The following is an 18,586-nucleotide window of genomic DNA, read 5'->3' as shown; positions in this document are numbered from 1 at the left end:
AAAAAAAGGTTGGGAACCGCTGACCTAAACAAACTCTTCCCCTTATAGCTAAACCTACCCTGCAACACTTTCCTGTTATATCTTTTCCCCTTGCTTTTGCTGCACGGGATGCCTTCCTATTCATAGCTCAGTGGAGTATATATATACAATCCTGACATCAGACAGCTGTTAAAAGGTTTTCAACTGAAAAGCAGATTACAAGCTTTATAAAGAAACAAAGTAAAAATTCTCTTTTGAAGCCTTCTGCACTTTGTTATGAAGATTACATCTTGTTTTGAACAAGGTAGGATGTTACACAGTTTTTGTGTCCCCCCCCCCCTCATGTTGGGCAAAAGTAACTTGTTGTTACAAGCTGAGAAAATCTCTTGTTGAATATCTGCCTCATAGTGCTCTTAGGAATTCTGTGGACTGAAGTATTTTTACATTGTGGAGTATTTGCCCTGAACCACTCTAAATGTGCCAGAAGAAATCTCTGCAATCTGTTTTTCCACCTATCTACTGATTTGAGTCTCACTATCTTCTGATTGGCTTTAAAAAGCAGGAAGGGTAGGACTGTCAGGAAGAAAAGCAAAATATATTTCAAAGCCTCACCTCCTCCTTGTGCTTACATAGCCCAAGCAGTAGATGTGGTTCCACACAATGTAAATGGCTTGGACTAGTTGTAGACAGAGATGAGAGGGGAAGGTAAGTGTGTGTTTTTGGTGGGGTAAGAAAACAAACAAACAAACAATAAAGAGGTAGGCATGCTTATAGAATTTGAATTAAACTGCTGTGGAGTTGAGTAAAAGCTAGGAAAGGGCTTTTCTTCAATGTAACATCTATCTATTCATCTATAAAGCAACAGATGAGATAAAAATTGTGGTGTTTGTCCAGCAATATTGTGTTACATACTATTGTGTACGTTGCTCTTATGTACAATAATATACTGCACATGTTATTTCATGTGCATGCATGTTATTATATTTTTGTATATGCTGATTGGAACGGTTATCTATGTAAGTATATGTATGCTTGCCTTTATGGAACAATTTTAGTGGACTATTATGCATCTATAAGACATATGCAGTGTGCGTGAGAATGCATTCATGCTTTTTCCAAACGGTAGTTTGCTCACCGCCCCTGAGTCTCCCCCCCCCCCACACACACACACACACAACAGGCTATGAACTGGCCCTTGTATTAGGAATTTTGGACACCCCTTGTGCATAACTTCTTTTAGACAGTGAAAAATTAACAAGGGTTAAAAAAAAATGATATGTGGACTCTTTCCTCTCCTCAGATTTCTGAGAGTCTTTCAATGAAGACTCTTTTATGTGTAAAAGAAAATTATTTTCTGGAATTTATTGCCTAATCATGTAGGGATGTCCATCAGCTTAACTGGGCCTGAGAAAAAAATCATCAGGAGAGATAGGATTATTTTGAACATACAGGCTAAAGATCCCGAATACAAAATTCCAAAATGCTTCAAAATCCAAAAGTGTCCTTGTAGGGGCCTGAAGCAGTAAAAACTTCTTTCTGATGACCCAATGTACTCAAACTTTGTTTCAGGTACAACATTATTTTAAAACGCTTACAAATCTGTGTTGATAGTACTAGGCTAGATTAACTAAAGAATTTTCAAATAATACAATTTCCTGTATTTCTAATAGTTGTGCATAGTGACATAGAAGTAAATCAACCAGTTCCCTTTTCTTGTCTCTCCATGTTGCTGTGGTTTAATAGCAGAAGAACGACACCGTGTGGAGCAGGCCCGTAGCCAGGATTTCGATTCGGGGGAGGGGGGCTGAGTTTGTTTCGGGTGGGCTGGGTGTGTGTGTGAAAGAGGGCCTACCCTAGCAAACCTTTTGTATTGTTACCCTAATACTCCCATGCATATGGGGTATACTGAGTATGGTGATCAGATCATGATATGAATAAACATAACAGTTTAAATAATGCACCAGTAAGGCCTTTTCGCGAACCACCATGAGAATTTCGGGGGGGGGGGGGGTTGAAGCCCCTCAAGCCCCACCCCACCCCCCACCCCGGCTACATGCCTGGTGTAGAGAACAGTATAGTGCTGGAAAGAAATGAAAAAAAAAATATTTAGAACTATTCAAACTTTGGAACTATCAAAAAGCTAAAATTACTCTGCTGCATTCAAGAACGAAATTAGCAAAAAGTTGTTGGTTCAGATCTAGCTGGCTGGACGTACATTCTTGTGCTGGCTTTGTATTTGCCACTTGGCCCATCTCACTTTGCTTTAATGGCTATTCCATGGAATATATCTTAGTCCATGTAGAATTTGACTTTTCCCATTGATTGTCATTCTCAACATACTGCCACTATTGAGTTGCACCTTGAACATAATAGATCAGTTCTTTCATTCATCCGGGCTGAAATACATTACCTATCTTTGTATTCATCTGTGAGTCATTATCTACATTTATATTCCTCTGTCAATCGTTAATGTGCTTTTTTTGATGCCTTGATGTAGTGGACTCACCAAAGGCTCAAACTGGAATTTTCGCAGAGGAACTGTTAATAAGTGTTTCCTACAATGTACTGTGATGATGGAACATGCCTGATGGAATTAGTTGGTTATCACATTTTTTGTATGAATTTTCAGGATTCACAAGCCCCGCCCAGTGATCTGTTTCAATGATGTTGCAAAGTGCATCCACCACAATCCAGGAATGGTTGGCTCAACCATGGCAGCAAATGAAAATGGATCTTCGGATGGTCCTTGTCCTAGCCTGTGGCTCGTCTGCAGGTTTCTTTGCATTGAGATGGATAAGACAGAAAAGGATCAGAAAACAAATTCTAGAGGCAAGAAGGAAGAGAAACAATGGTTTGGAAGAAATGGAAAAGGCTGTCAGTGAGTTCAAACAGCAGGTATGCAAGTACTAAATGAAAGTAAACACATCAAATTTTCTCACTGAAGACTACAGAACCTAAAATAATTATTTGATTGGTAGAAGTATTTGATAGTTCAACAGAATTTCAGTGAACAAGATATATTATACTCAGAATGCTAATGTAATATTTTCTTGCAGGTCTGAACATTTTAAATAATTTACAGCCGGAAGCCGCCATGGTTTAGTGTTTTGAGTGTTTGCCTATAGAACAGGGTGACCTTGGACAAGTCAATAGACTTTGGACTAGTCTTTGAAAACCCCATGATAGGTTCAACTCAGGGTCATCATAAGTCAGGAATAACTTGAAGGCACAAAACAACAATAAATTTACAGAGAGAGAATTAGATTTTACTATATACCTGTAATGGGATTCAGAGTGCGGGTGATGTAGGTTTGTTTTGTTATACTTTTGACAGGAACTTCTTTCAAATCTAACAATTTCTTATAAATCCAGTGGGAAGGACTTTATTTTTTAAAATTACAATGGAAGTATTGAAAAAGGCAAAACTGACAAATTCAGCATGGCACTTCAAGTGCACAGCACTTAATCATTCGGTACCGAAGCACTATGTATTCTGCCATATTTGCTTTCTGTGTTGAATTGGATTTCTCTTTCCTTGTTTTGATAGGATATTTATAATTAATAGGTACATTTCAAACAAATGCAACCAAAGGTTGGAAAAAATGATTTGGGGAACCACAATGCCTATTGAGTCTTGATGGCTAAGGGAGTCTGTTGTCTGTGATCTGTGAATGTTATTGAGGTTCAACTTGGTGTTCTGGGAATGGCAAAAGATCTTGGGACCACAGCTTCATGGAATTTGTGAGAAATGCTATGGTTTATGCTCTTCTTCCAGAATCCTGGAATACAAACCACTTCTATCCTTTCTCTGCCTCTGGCAGAGCTGGCTGAGAAGCTGAAGGAAGGGTCTTTGTCTCCTGAAAGTGTCCTTTATACCTATATGGAGAAGGTAAGAAGAATGAAATAGTTTCTCTAGAAAATAAAATCCAAGATAGGCTAAATACTGAATAATAACAACAAAACCCTTGTTGCTCATTCTTTCAGTCGTCTCCGACTCTTCGTGACCTCATGGACCAGCCCACGCCAGAGCTCCCTGTCAGCGATCACCACCCCCAGCTCCTTCAAGGTCAGTCCAGTCACTTCAAGGATGCCATCCATCCATCTTGCCCTTGGTCGTCCCGTCTTCCTTTTTCCTTCTACTTTCCCCAGCATAATTGTCTTCCCTAGGCTTTGCTGTCTCCTCATGATGTGGCCAAAGTACTTCAACTTTGTCTCTAGTATCCTTCCCTCCAGTGAGCAGTCGGGCTTTATTTCCTGGAGGATGGACTGGTTGGATCTTCTCGCAGTCCAAGGCACTCTCAGGACTTTCCTCCAACACCACAGCTCAAAAGCATCTATCTTCCTTCGCTCAGCCTTCCCTAAGGTCCAGCTCTCACATCCGTAGGTTACTAAAGGGAATACCATGGCTTTGACTATGCGGATCTTTGTTGCCAGTGTGATGTCTCTACTCTTTACTATTTTATCGAGATTGGACATTGCTCTCCTCCCAAGAAGTAAGCGTCTTCTGATTTCCTGGCCATAGTCTGCATCTGCAGTAATCTTTGCACCTAGAAATACAAAGTCTGTCACGGCCTCCACAATTTCTCCCTCTATTTTCCAGTTGTCAATCATTCTTGTTGCCACAATCTTGGTTTTTTTGATGTTTAGGTGCAACCCGGCTTTTGCGCTTTCTTCTTTTACCTTGATTAGAAGGCTCCTCAGCTTCTCCTCGCTTTCGGCCATCAGAGTGGTGTCATCTGCATATCTGAGGTTGTTAATGTTTCTTCCAGCAATTTTCACCCCAGCTTTGCATTCATCAAGCCCCGCACATCGCATGATGTGTTCTGCATACACATTAAAAGGCATACTTGGTCCTTGTACAGATTCCTCAGGAGAGAGACAAGGTGGCTTGGTATGCCCATCCCACCAAGAACTTGCCACAATTTATTATGATCCACACAGTCAAAGGCTTTAGAATAGTCAATGAAGCAGAAGTAGATGTTTTTCTGAAACTCCCTGCCTTTCTCCATTATCCAGCGGATATTGGCAATCTGGTCTCTCGTTCCTCTGCCTTTTCTAAACCCAGCTTGAACATCTGGCAACTCTCACTCCATGTATTGCTGGAGTCTTCCTTGCAGGATCTTGAGCATTACCTTATTGGCATGAGAAATAAGGGCCACTGTACGGAAGTTTGAGCAGTCTTTCGCATTTCCCTTTTTCGGTATGGGGATATAAGTTGATTTTTTCCAGTCTGATGGCCATTCTTGTGTTTTCCATATTTGCTGGCAAATGGCATGCATCACCTTGACAGCATCATCTTTTAAGATTTTAAACAGTTCAGCTGGAATCCCGTCGTCTCCTGCTGCCTTGTTGTTAGCAATGCTTCTTAAGGCCCATTCAACCTCACTCCTCAGGATGTCTGGTTCTAATTCATTCACCACACCGTCAAAACTATCCTCGATATTATTATCCTTCTTATACAGATCTTCTGTATAGTCTCGCCACCTTCTCTTGATCTCTTCAGCTTCTGTTAGGTCCCTGCCATCTTTGTTTCTTATCATATCAATTTTTGCCTGAAATTTACCTCCAATGTTTCTAATTTTCTGGAAGAGGTCTCTTGTCCTTCCCATTCTGTTGTCTTCTTCCACTTCCATGCATTGCTTATTTAAAAATAGTTCCTTATCTCTTCTGGCTAACCTCTGAAATTGCGCATTTAACTGGGCATATCTCCCCTTATCACTGTTTCCTTTTGCTTTCTTCCTTTCTTGGGCTACTTCCACTGTCTCAGCAGACAGCCATTTTGCCTTCATGGTTTTCTTTTTCTTTGGGACGTACTTTGTTGCCGCCTCCTGAACAATGTCGTGGACTTCTGTCCATAGTTCTTCTGGGATTCTGTTTACTAAATCTAGTCCTTCAAATCTGTTCTTCACTTCCACTGTATATACGCTAGGAATGTTAGTGAGATCATATCTAACTGGTCTGTGTATTTTCCCTGATCTCTTTAGTTTTATTCTAAATTGAGCAATAAGAAGTTCGTGATCTGAGCTGCAGTCAGCCCCAGGTCTTGTTTTCACCGACTGGATGGATGTCCGCCACTTTTGGCTGCAAAGGATGTAGTCAATCTGATTTTGGTGTTGACCATCTGGTGAGGTCCATGTATAAAGCCATCTTTTAGGTTGTTGGAAGAGAGTGTTTGTTATACACAGCGAGTTTTCCTGGCAAAATTCTATCAGCCTGCGTCCCGCTTCATTTTGTTCTCCCAGACCATGCTTGCCTGTGATCCCAGTTGTCATTTGACTTCCCACCTTGGCATTCCAGTCTCCTGTAATGAAAATAATGTCTCTTTTTGGTGTATTATCCAGTAGGTCCTGCAGCTCCTCATAGAACTGATCTACTTCTGCTTCTTCAGCAGCTGTGGTTGGGGCGTATATTTGGATCACTGTAATGTTGAAAGGCTTTCCTTGCACTCGAATTGAGATCATTCTGTCATTTTTTGGGTTGTATCCAAGCACTGCTTTAGCGAATTTCTTATTAATTATGAAGACTACTCCATTTCTTCGATGTTCCTCTTGTCCACAGTAGTAGATCTGGTAGTCATCTGATGTGAAGTGGCCCATTCCAGTCCATCTCAGTTCGCTGACCCCCAGAATGTCTATCTTTAGTCTTGACATCTCACCAATAACAACATCCAGTTTGCCCTGGCTCATAGATCTTACATTCCAGGTTCCTATGGTGTGTTGATCTTTAGAGCATCGGATTCGTCGTTCACCTCCAGTACCGTCGGCCGCTAGCCTTCCTTTCGGCTTTGAGCTAGCTGCGTCATCACATCTGGGGCTAGTTGAACTTATCCTCTGCTCCTCCCCAGTAGCATTTTGGCCATCTTCCGACCTGGGAGTCCCATCTTCCAATGGCATACCGACATATCTCTGGTTGTACTGGTCCATTCAGTTTTCTTGGCAAGGATACTGGGGTGGTTTGCCATTGCCTTCCCCAGGAATCACGCTTGGTCTGACCTCTCTGCCACGACCGTCCCGTCTTGGGTGGCCCTTCATGGTTTCGCTCATGACATCATTGAGGTGCTCAAGCTCCAGCGCCACGACAAGGCGGTGATCCTTTGCTGGAGCAACAAAACCCTATGCATGTAACGAGAGCATCTGCTTGTCCGGTTTCGTTGGATTCATTTCAATTGGTTCAGCTTGAGGATGTGGACAGGATCCTTGGAGAGGTGCGACCCACCACATGCATCCTAGACCCCTGCCCATCCTGGCTGATAAAGGAAGCCAGAGGGGGTTTGGCAGAGTGGGTGAAGGTGGTGGTTAATGCCTCCTTGCAGGAGGGCAAAATTCCAGCGAGCTTGAAACAAGCTATTATCAAACCGCTGTTGAAAAAACCATCACTGGACCCCACTCAATTAGACAACTATCGGCCAGTTTCCAATCTCCCCTACTTGGGCAAAGTCATGGAACGTGTGGTGGCGACACAGCTCCAGGGATTTCTGGTAGACACTGATTATCTAGATCCGGCACAGTCTGGCTTTAGACCGGGACATGGAACGGAAACAGCCTTGGTCGCCTTGGTAGATGATCTGCGCAGGGAGCTGGACAGGGGGAGTGTGTCCCTGTTAGTTCTGCTGGACCTCTCAGCGGCCTTCGATACCGTTGACCACGGTATCCTTCTGGGACGCCTCAGAGATATGGGACTTGGGGGTACTGCTTTGCAGTGGCTCCGGTCCTTTCTTGAGGGACGGTCCCAGAAGGTGTTACTGGGTGACACCTGTTCGGCCCCACAGCCGTTGTCATGTGGAGTCCCACAGGGTTCAATTCTGTCCCCAATGTTGTTTAACAGCTACATGAAGCCGCTGGGGGAGATCATTCGGAGTTTCGGACTGCGATGTTATCTCTATGCAGATGATGTCCAGATCTGTCACTCCTTCTCACCTGTCACCAAGGAGGCTGTCCAGACCTTGAATCGGTGTTTGGCTGCTGTATCGGACTGGATGAGGGCTAACAAATTGAAATTGAATCCAGACAAGACAGAGATCCTATTGGTCAGTCGTAAGGCCGAACAGGGAATAGGGTTACAGCCTGTGTTAGACGGGGTTACACTCCCCCTGAAGACGCAGGTTCGCAGCTTGGGAGTGATCCTGGACTCATCGCTGAGCCTGGAACCCCAGGTCTCAGCGGTGGCCGGGAGAGCTTTTGCACAATTAAAACTTGTGCACCAGTTGCGCCCGTTCCTTGGGAAGTCTGATCTGGCCACAGTGGTCCACGCTCTTGTTACATCCCGAATAGACTACTGCAACGCGCTCTACGTGGGGTTGCCCTTGAAGACGGTTCGGAAACTTCAACTGGTCCAGCGAGCGGCAGCTAGGCTGCTCACTGGGGCGACATACAGAGAGCACACCACCCCTCTGCTGTGTCAGCTCCACTGGCTGCCGGTTCAGTTCCGAGCCCAATTCAAGGTGCTGGTCTTGACCTATAAAACCCTGTACGGTTCCGGTCCAGCGTATCTGTCCGAACGTATCTCCCTCTACGTCCCACCACGGAATTTAAGATCATCTGAGGGGGCCCTGCTCTCGACTCCACCGCTTTCTCAAGCAAGGCTGGTGGGGACGAGGAGCAGGGCCTTCTCAGTGGTGGCCCCCCACCTGTGGAACTCACTCCCAGTGGATATCAGGGCATCGACATCACTCCTGTCCTTTAGGAGAAAGACAAAGACGTGGTTGTGGGACCAGGCCTTCGGGCAGTCTGCTAACTAGATAGGACAACCAGGCAATTAGGACCGGCAGGACTGATATATGTGGACTGATAAATGTGGAAGAAAACTCTGAACCATGAGATAGCGAACACTGACTGGCAAGAAGGAAGAAGTGGTTGTATCGGTTTGTATGAAATTTTACTGGTTTTATTGGTTTTAACGGGTTTAGATGCAATGTATTGTTGTTGTTGTTGTTTGCTAATTTGTTATTTTGTTTTATTGCTTATTATTGTGTATTATGTATGCTATGGGCATCGAATTGTGCCTTGGATGTGTAAGCCGCCCTGAGTCCCCTTCGGGGTGAGAAGGGCGGGGTAAAAGTAAACCAAATAAATAAATAAATAAATATGCAGTTTTAATTGCTTTGTTGTATTTGTGTATATGTTTCCCTCCTGAATTAGTAGCATTTTTTCAGAAATAATGAAATTTGTGTCTTGTTTCTGGGTCTTGGAAATCCCTTTTCTATCTAAAGTTTAGTTTAAAAACATTATCTAAATCATCTAACTCACACATGAGGCTGTTTTCCTTCTACAATTGAGACAAAACAGAGGTGCTCTCAGTCGAAAGGCAGATCTGGGAATAGGAATGCAGCCTGTGAGTTACACTCTCCCTGAAATCTCAGCTTTACAGCTTGTACATATTCCTGGACTCAGATTTAATTATGGAGGCCCAGGTTGCTGTGGTTGCGAAGAATGCTTTGGCACATTTAAAGCTTGTACGCCAATGACTCCAGTAGCTTGAGACATTGGATCTGGCCATGCCTTCATTACATCCTATTTGGATTACTGTATGTGTGCTACTTGGGACTGCCTTTGAAGAGTGTTTGAAAACCTTACCTGGTCAAAGGAGCTGCACCCAGACAGTTAACTGGCGAAGATTACAAACACCCTGGTGCCATATTCCCCACATCTTGCTGCAACAGCTCCACTGGCTGCTGTTTTGCTTCAAAGCCCAATTTGATGTGTTGGTTATGCTGGTTATAAAGCCCTATATCGTTCAGGTCCATGCTATTTGGGAGACCATATCTGCCAATAAGAGCAGACTGAAAAACCGAGATTAGGAAAGGTTTTTTTTCTGTCTCACCACCACTGCAAACACAGTTGATGGAGACATGAGAGAGGGCCTTCTCAGTGGCTTCTCAGGGAGGCCAGAATGATGCCCGCCTTCTGTCAGGAGGCCAAAACAATTTTATCTCCACGGGCTTTTAAAACATAAAAATGAACTATTTTATTTTGATCATTTTTACCCCACCCTTCTCAACCCCTGGGGGGACTCGGGGCGGCTTCCAATTGGCAATAATTCAATGCCGCATCATAAAATACAGAACTGACTATATGCCTCTTCTCCCTACTCTATCCTCAAAACAATACAGTTAGATAGGTCAGACTGAGAAAAAGAGAGGTTCATGTGGGAACTTCAGCTTGCATCTCCTGGGTTCCTGTTCAGCAGTCTATCTTACTATGGACCTCATCACACTAAGATCCTCAAGCTGGGGGACAGTGGGAGCATCTGTCGGGCAGTGGAGAAAATCTAGCAGGCACTGAGGAAAACTGTGATCCCATGCCTTGCATTCCCCACATCCCCACTTTCTCCATCATTTGGGGGAAAGTGTTGCCATCTGGTTTCCCCCTCGTGCTGTCCCCAGCTTACTTAATGAGACTCATGTTCTCAGGGCTGTGTCCTAGAACACTTCCGGGATGGAGCCCCACCGGAAGTACCCTGCATCATGTGATGGGCTCCGTCGGGCTGTGTACTAGAAGCATCTTAGGATGGAGGCCAAGTCTCATGTGACAAGGTCCTATGTCTTCCTGCCAGTGCTAGATTTACCATTGTGCTTAAATATTCTTAAGCACAGAGCCCCGTTGGTCGGGGGGCTCCTGTTCCTGCCTGTTTTCTTGATAATTAATTCTTCCTCTTCTTCTTTTTCTTGCTTTATCTCTGAAAAGGCCTTAACAGTGACCCAGAAGGTGAACTGTGTGCGCCATTTTATTCCGGAATGTGAGCAACACCTCCAGGAACTGAAAAAGCAGAAGCAAAAGGGCTTACTGTATGGTATCCCTGTCAGTATCAAAGACCACATTGCATACAAGGTAATTCCATCTCTATGAACTACACTAAGAATCTCTGGAAGGGTGGATATGAAATGCTGATCTACAGGTCTGGTAAAGGCTATGCAATATGCAGCTGTGCATGTGGTATAGTCAGTTCATAGAACTGTATTTCCTAAGGCAAGATTACTGTGGTGGCAACTTCAGAATGCATTGTGATTGGTACACTTTATAACTCAAAACTACAAAAATCTATTATATTTACTTAGTGTGTGTGTCTATCTATCTATCTATCTCATAGGACTATCTGACAATGAACAGTGTACTAATATGAAGAAAACAGGACAGTGGATAATGTGTCTAACTGTGCCAATTTCTCTAAGCATAGTAGTATGCATGGCTTCTTATGGCAGAAATCTTAATCACACTTGGCAGATCTTAATCACACTTCACAGCATACTTTTAAGGAAGGGCACAGCTGTTGCACTGTGCTGGAGCTTGCTGTGAGTGCAGTTTCCCCAAGTCATAGTTTGATATGAAATACCGACACTCATTACTGTTACAAGATAAGCTTTATTGACAGTGTACATGGTATATAGTAGAGGGGCAGTCTAGCCATTTTGCCAATGGAGTGCAGCATCCCTCCCACAATGGGTTTATGGGGTCCTTAAACAGCTTATTTTTCTTAGACTATAATTGGCCAACAATCCTATTCATTGTATTGTTAAAGGCTTTCATGGCTGGAATCACTGGGTTGTTGTAGGTTTTTCAGGTTATATGGCCATGTTCTAGAGGCATTCTCTCCTGACGTTTCACCTGCATCTGTGGCACGCATCCTCAGAGGTTGTGAGGTCAACCTCTGAGGAATCTTGCCATAGATGCAGGTGAAATGTCAGGAGAGAATGCCTCTAGAACATGGCCATATAACCCGAAAAACCTACAACAACCCAATCCTATTCATCATGCCTGGCACTGAAGGCCTTAGGTTGGTTTTTCCCCTGCCCCATGGTGAAGTTGATGGAGTCCCACAATAACAAAGTCACAAATTATCTATCTCCTCACTTGCCTTGGATGAAACACCTGAGCCCTTAGAGCAGTCCAGGAATTGGGTTGTTTCATAGCCAGTTACAGGAAAGCTAATCCAAAGCAGTTCCATCGTTGCAAGTCCCAGGACAAAATGAACGAAGAGATATGTGACAGTGTGACTTATCCGTATAAAGCCCAAGTCTTCACCCCATCACATGATGCATACTGGCCCCTAGTGCCACACAGACAGCCTCCTGTCTCTAATCATGGAGTCTACCAAATAAGCTCCCTTCCTATAGCATTGTTACACTGTGTAGTCCCAGTATGTATTCTATACCTATGGACAGATCTCAATATTTAATAATAATAATAAATAATAAACTTTATTTGTTACCCTGCCACCATCTCCCCAATGGGGACTCGGAGCGGCTTACATGAGGCCAAGCCCAAACGACAATTACAATAAAGAAAACCAAAACACAAACCAAAAACGCGAACAATAAACAACAACGTCATAGTTAAATAAAACACATTTGCCCTGCATGCTCACAAGAATGCTAATACTCATCTGCTCAATAACTTGTAAGAAATTGCTGATTCACAATGTCATTTTAGCTTTCTCCTAATGCCTCCCCTAATGTTTCTAGGGCCATTTATCAACATGTGGCTTTACTCAGTCACTCAGTGAACTACAAGAAGAAGACAGTGTGTTGGTCAAGGTGTTAAAGAGGCAAGGAGCAAATCCATTTGTATTCACCAATGTTTCACAATCCTTATACAGGTAATATTCTGGAGAAAGATAAGTTAACTCAATTCATAGAATGCATTAATATAACCCATATTCCTTCTCAATTCTTGTGCAAGCCAACCAAATGTACTGAATTGATTGCAACAGCTCAACTGGTTGCCAGTTTGTTTCCAGGCACAATTAAAAGTACTGGTTATGACCTGAGGCTGTATCTACCTGTATCTGTCTGCTTGGGTCTGAGAGCATCAGGAGAGGCCCATCTCTTAGTCCTGCCACAATGGAAATGCTATGGAATCACATGAGTTTTAGTTTTGCAATGTCTGCCAAATAGTGCTGGTGCCTCAGCAAACTACAACTCCCATTCTATAGCATTAAGTCAAGGCAGTTAAAGTGATGTTAAGCTGCCTTAATTTTAGAGTGTAGATGCACCATTAGACATTTCAACTCATCAGACAAGCTTTGGAAGCATCTTAGGAAGCTTCCCTGCCAGTCCAGCAACTGATGGACATGCTGCCCATCCCATGACATCACTGGAGTTCCTGCAGAGGGCCTGCCCACAAGTGGAGTAGAAGCCTTGTACAATGCTTCCCTCCCAACAAGGGAGCCTACCTGTGTTGTGCTGTCTCCAATTGAGCAATTCTTGCCAAGGGGGCTACACTTCCCATGTGTGATGGGAAAAATGTCACTGTGATGGAGTGGCTTGTGGGGTGACTGATTCACCCTGTTGCCTTTCTTTTCTTCAGTGAAGAGGGGCACTTTGTCTGGCCTTTGTGAGAAGGACGTATGAAAGCTTACAGGGTATGCAGCTGTACTACAGCCCAGCAGCTTGTATTATTTTGCTTTTTACAAAGTACCTAAGGCAACATTTTAGTTACTTTTGAATAACAAGAAATAACTTGCTGCCATTATAAAGGTAACTAACTACTTTGTAGGCCTTGGGACTGTAACTGTAATTCATTGCTTTTGAAAAGTAATTTCCTCAGCTCTGTTTCTGTTTTATAATTTAGTAGCCCAATATTCCGAAGAAATATAAAAGGTTCTCTTTCTGTTGTCTTGTAGTTATGACTGCGGCAACTCAATTTTTGGCCAGACAGTAAATCCTCTTGATCATAAAAGAACCCCTGGTGGTTCATCTGGAGGGGAAGGGGCTCTAATTGCTGGAGGAGGCTCTATCTTGGGATTTGGATCAGACCTAGGTGGAAGTGTCCGCCTACCTTCCAGCTTCTGTGGTATTTGCGGATTTAAGCCAACAGCAGGTAGGCTGAGGTAAGTATTGTGGTGGAATGAAAATCGTGCATAGTACATGTCTTTACCAATTCACACGCTGTCTTGCTAGAGAAAAGATATGCCACACTGATGATCAGTAAAGAATAAGATAAGCAGCATATATACAGTCATGTGAACAGTTGCATTGACTAACACAATGTCCTTTGAGAGATATTCTAATGTTCTTTGGGTGTCCATGTGAAGGATCTTCTTCCAGCAGCTCAGAAGCAGAAAATATACTAACTTGTCTTGGCAAACTCCTGCACAGAAAACCTAAACATGTAACTGTTGCCAAAACTCCCAGGCTCAGTTAGCATCTCGGGTGTAACTTAACCAATCAGCTTCATGCTTTGCATTTTTCAGTTAACACACTCACCAACTGATTTTTACATGTTCCAACAAGTATCTCCCACTCTGCAAATGATTAGCATTCTCTGCTATAATCAAATATTACGTTAGTTCAGGTTTTTGCAGCATTAATGGTGAGTGCTTTCATATCAGCAGGGTGATAAATCCACAAATTTTAGTTGGGAATTTCAAGGTCCCATCTAGGTTTCTGAACATATCTGAGGGGTTAACACCTTGGATGTCCCCTTTAAAATTGTACTAAAATTTATAGTGGATTCAACACCACACTAATATAAAAGCTACCAGTTACCTTTGCTTTGAAAGAAACCTGTGCAAGCCAAGGTGGCTACTTCAAGCATACTTTTTAAGATGGATGTTGGGCTCTATACTGAAAGAAACTTAACATAAACTTAATAAATTTGAGTGATTAATGTGTCCTGCAATGTTCTCTATGAAGCTTTAAGCAAACATCTCAGATTTGCTCTTCCTGTTGTCCTTCCTTTCTGTATTATACAGCAATTCAGGAATCAGAGGGCCTATTGATGGACTACTCTCTGGTAAATTATGTCTTTTTTCTGCTTTAAGAAAGAAAAGTTCAGAATTGATCATGGTTAAAATACAATAAAATGCAACCACCCCCCCCCCATGGTTGTGGTAAACATTTGATCCTAGTTTGATATTCATTCTTGCTTTTGATGAGCTGATAAGATGTAGGAATGCATGAAAATTATTTTCAATCTGTTTTTGATAAGAATGTATCCAATTTGGTCACATTTAGAATGGAATAAATGAAAGGATTAAAACATCTGAATGCAGGACAGACCCAAATGAACAGAATCTGTCACTGAATGTTAGTTCTGGGTTGCCATTTTTCTTCCTGGGAATAATTATACCATTTTTTTGTGATTGGATGTTGTCTCATTTTTGTTTTAGTGGGTTTATCCAGCTTGTGCATTACTTTATACTTCATACTTTGTGTGAAATCAAGTTTTAAAAATGTGAATGTAGAAGAAACTGCAACAACCCTAATTAGCCTCCTTTTTTTCCTCTCCAAAAAACTATCTGATGAAGTCTTTAGTTGGCTGTCCATTCTATTCTTTGTTGTAGACCTCCCTCCCTCGCCCTTAAAATGCAGCTATGAAACTGTTTAATATACTCTCATTCTGTTAAATTGGGCTTTCTCAGTCTGAAAACTCCCAGATGTATTTAGCTAGAGTACACATCATTTTCAGCCACTCCTATGGGATAATCATGCAAGTCAAAGTTTGCAGTATTTATTTGTATACAATCCATCTTTGCTTTTATACTGAAGTTATGGTAACAGCGGGGCCAATGGCAAGGGATGTGGACAGCCTGGTTCTCTGCATGAGGGCTCTCTTGTGTGAGGACCTGTTTCAACTGGATCCCACTCTGCCACCCATGCCATTCAATGAGGAGGTAAGTGAAAGATAAGAGTTCGGTTTCCTCTGCATTATGGGGATAGGGATATTATTCCTATATATGTGAAGCAGTTGTTCAAGCAACTACTTTCTGATTTGTATGCAAAGGGATCTTATGGCACCTTTGAGACTAACTGGGACTTGATCTACACTGCTCTATAATCCAGTTTCAGAATGTGAAGGAACTGTCTTAAACTGGATTATATCAGTCTACACTGCCCTATAATCCAGAAGAAAGCCGTTAATCCACATTCTGAAACTGGATTTTAGAGCAGTATAGATCCAGCCTGAAAGAAAGACGTGGTAGCAAAAGCTTTCATGGACTATGGCCCCATCTACACTGCCATATAATCCAGTTTCCGAATACAGATTCAATTGGAAGCAGATATTATGGATTCATACATATTATATATTATATGGCAGTGTAAATCCAGCCTTAGTCTCAAATGCATGGAGTGATGTAGGTGATCTCTGACATACCTAGATCATTCCATGCATCCGAGAAAGTAGACTAAGGACCTCATCACATTGGGCTTTCCCACCATCCTAAGTGTGTGAGAGAAATTGTAGGATAAGCTTTTGTAAACTTAGGACTTCATCACATGGAGGTCCATAAGCAGGGAAACAGCAGAGGAATCCATCGGGCAGTGGGGCGAATCCATCAAGCAGTGGGAGGAGCTTTCCTTAAGCATCTCATGTCACCCTCTTCTCTATCACAAACCAGTTCTTAGAGCCCAGTCCTATAACGCTGCCAGGACAGAGCCCCACCAGAAGTAATCCTCCATCATGTGATGGACTCCAATGAGCTCTATCGTGGCTCCATCCTGGCAGCATCCTAGAATGGGGCAAAAGCCCCATGTGATAAGGTTTCAAGTCACAAAGGTATTTAAGGTCCCTATGTATATTGATATTCCAGACTAACATAGTAATGTCTTTGATTGCTGGACTATATAATGCCGATTGGAGGATTTTGGAGTTGTGGTCCATAAAAATAATTGTTTTGCTATCGATCAATGAATTTCGGAGTCACCTCAAGATTTCCTGTGATCAGTAGCATAGGCAAAACTCTCTGAAGAGAACAGGCAGAGTTATGAGTACCCCTTTCACCCTCTCCATGGCATTGCCATCATTTCATATTTAATGGTGCAATTTACTATAAAATAGGAGTGCTATATTCTAACCTTCTCTGGATTGAACTGCAGCACCTAGCGTTGCTCACTGTTGGCTACACTGGCTAGGGTTGCTGGGATATGCAATTCAACAATTGCCTGGATGTTATTGCCACTCTAAAACATTTTATATTGTATGCAGTTGCATAATGCCATATTATTAGTATGTTTCTTGACATACTGCAGAACAATTGATACATTTTAGTAGATGAGACTTAAGGGGTTCAAACATATATAGTCTGAAGAACATGTTTTACTTTGAATTTACAATTCCTAATGACAATTGAGGATTTGCATTTGAGATGCATTTGCAACATTCAAGCCTTCCTACAAATGGAAGATAGAGATGTTTCATATTATTTCCAAATTGCACACAGACTTTAGTGTGTTGGTAGAATAAAATGATTGCAGGACAGGGGAGTTCAAGTATATTATTTTCTTGCCTGACCTCAGGGCCTAAGTAAGTTTCAAACGACATGTCGACTTATGCACTGCCCTAATATAAAATACTCCCTAACATACTGTAAAATATTTTCTTGGAGTTAAAGATAGAGGTTCAGTTGCTAGTTTTGTGACACAGGCTTGTGGTTTTGATTTCAAGATGGTGTAAATCAGTAACATGAAAAGGGAAAAACATAAACCAATGATTGATTGATTGGCTGAATTAGTTACATTTATAGCCCATGTTCCCTTAGGCTCACGTACCTAGCTCTCATCCTCCCCACTGTATTCTCATACCATAACTTTATGTGTTAGGTCAGGTTAAGAGTAAAAGATTGACCCAAGAGCACTGAGTGACATTTAGTAGTTCACTGGGGACCTGAGCAGTTAGATTGCAATCAGAGATCTAACGGGGTGGGACTGAAGTTGTTGGACTAAACCTCCCATCAGCCCTTGCCAGCATAGCAAAGTGCTGGGAACTGTAAAAATACAATGAATCAGTTTATCATAATGGACCCATGTGAAACTTAACAAATTGGTTGCACTAAGTCTTTTATATAATACATTTAATTTTAAAAAATCAAAATGTTGTGAATTGCAACCCAAAAACATCTGGAGGGCCACAAAGACAACTAGTGATTTTGTTACTTCAGAGCAGTAAACCCATGCTGGGTTTTACAAGAGGTACTTTTGGTTTTATGGGAGTTATTTGCAGCAGTTATCTGAGGTGCTGATAACTCCTCGGATAGCTTAAAATCATGAATGGCTTCCATAAAATTCTTCTGTAAAACCCAGCGAGGATTCATTATCTTGAAGTGATGGGGTCACTGGCTGTCTCTGGGCCACATGGTTACCTCTCTTGAACTAGAGTTTGCAAGATACAAGGAACCTCAATGTCTGCAATTTATATTCTCACCTTGCTCATAAGGTATATGAGTGCACAAGATGTCTATGACTATAATATGATTGTCATGTGTATAATTACGATGTATGCAACTACAATGTGCAAAGTAGCTGAATTTACAGTTTGCCTCAGTTCCTCAAGGGAGAACAACCTGGGATGAGAAGCAAATTGATAGACATCAATAAATAGTGGGGAAAGATTGTAAAAAGATATGTGGGTGGATATCAGATGTTGTAAGGGGATGGAGGCAGCTACTCTATCCTGCATCCAACAACTGGCTCATCTAACGTCAGAGATGTTGATTGTGGTGGTGGTTCTCTGGAGGCTCAGACAGAATTCGTTCTTAGCCTTGAGTCTTTTTGGGGGAGATAAAGTGAGGGTATAAATAAATAAATAATATAATTCTGGAGGTTCCAATAATTTTTCTCCATATAAAATTTCTTTCCCCTGTAATTTAGAATAATACAAGTAAATTGCGCTAT

The 18,586-nt window shown here is 42.2% G+C and overlaps 1 protein-coding gene across 2 annotated transcripts in view; it reads left to right on the top strand.

Annotated features, from left to right (window-relative positions):
* Positions 1 to 208: 208 nt before the first annotated feature.
* The window catches only part of LOC132773880 (vitamin D3 hydroxylase-associated protein-like), a 30,106-nt gene continuing 11,728 nt past the window's right edge, over positions 209 to 18,586 (top strand). Inside the window, exons 1-8 of one of the 2 annotated variants that reach the window (XM_067467899.1) lie at positions 209 to 283; positions 2,609 to 2,874; positions 3,755 to 3,868; positions 10,662 to 10,805; positions 12,437 to 12,570; positions 13,597 to 13,803; positions 14,668 to 14,708; positions 15,464 to 15,588. In XM_067467899.1, coding sequence (XP_067324000.1) covers positions 2,641 to 2,874; positions 3,755 to 3,868; positions 10,662 to 10,805; positions 12,437 to 12,570; positions 13,597 to 13,803; positions 14,668 to 14,708; positions 15,464 to 15,588 — 999 coding nt within the window. In that variant the 5' untranslated portion in view covers positions 209 to 283; positions 2,609 to 2,640. Of the gene's footprint in view, positions 284 to 611; positions 685 to 2,608; positions 2,875 to 3,754; positions 3,869 to 10,661; positions 10,806 to 12,436; positions 12,571 to 13,596; positions 13,804 to 14,667; positions 14,709 to 15,463; positions 15,589 to 18,586 lie in introns of those variants that run through there. The other variant, XM_060773441.2, reaches the window with a different exon arrangement.

The sequence above is a fragment of the Anolis sagrei genome, chromosome 4, assembly GCF_037176765.1.
Source record: "Anolis sagrei isolate rAnoSag1 chromosome 4, rAnoSag1.mat, whole genome shotgun sequence".
NCBI lineage: Eukaryota > Metazoa > Chordata > Lepidosauria > Squamata > Dactyloidae > Anolis > Anolis sagrei.
This window is presented reverse-complemented; position numbering and strand designations above follow the sequence as displayed.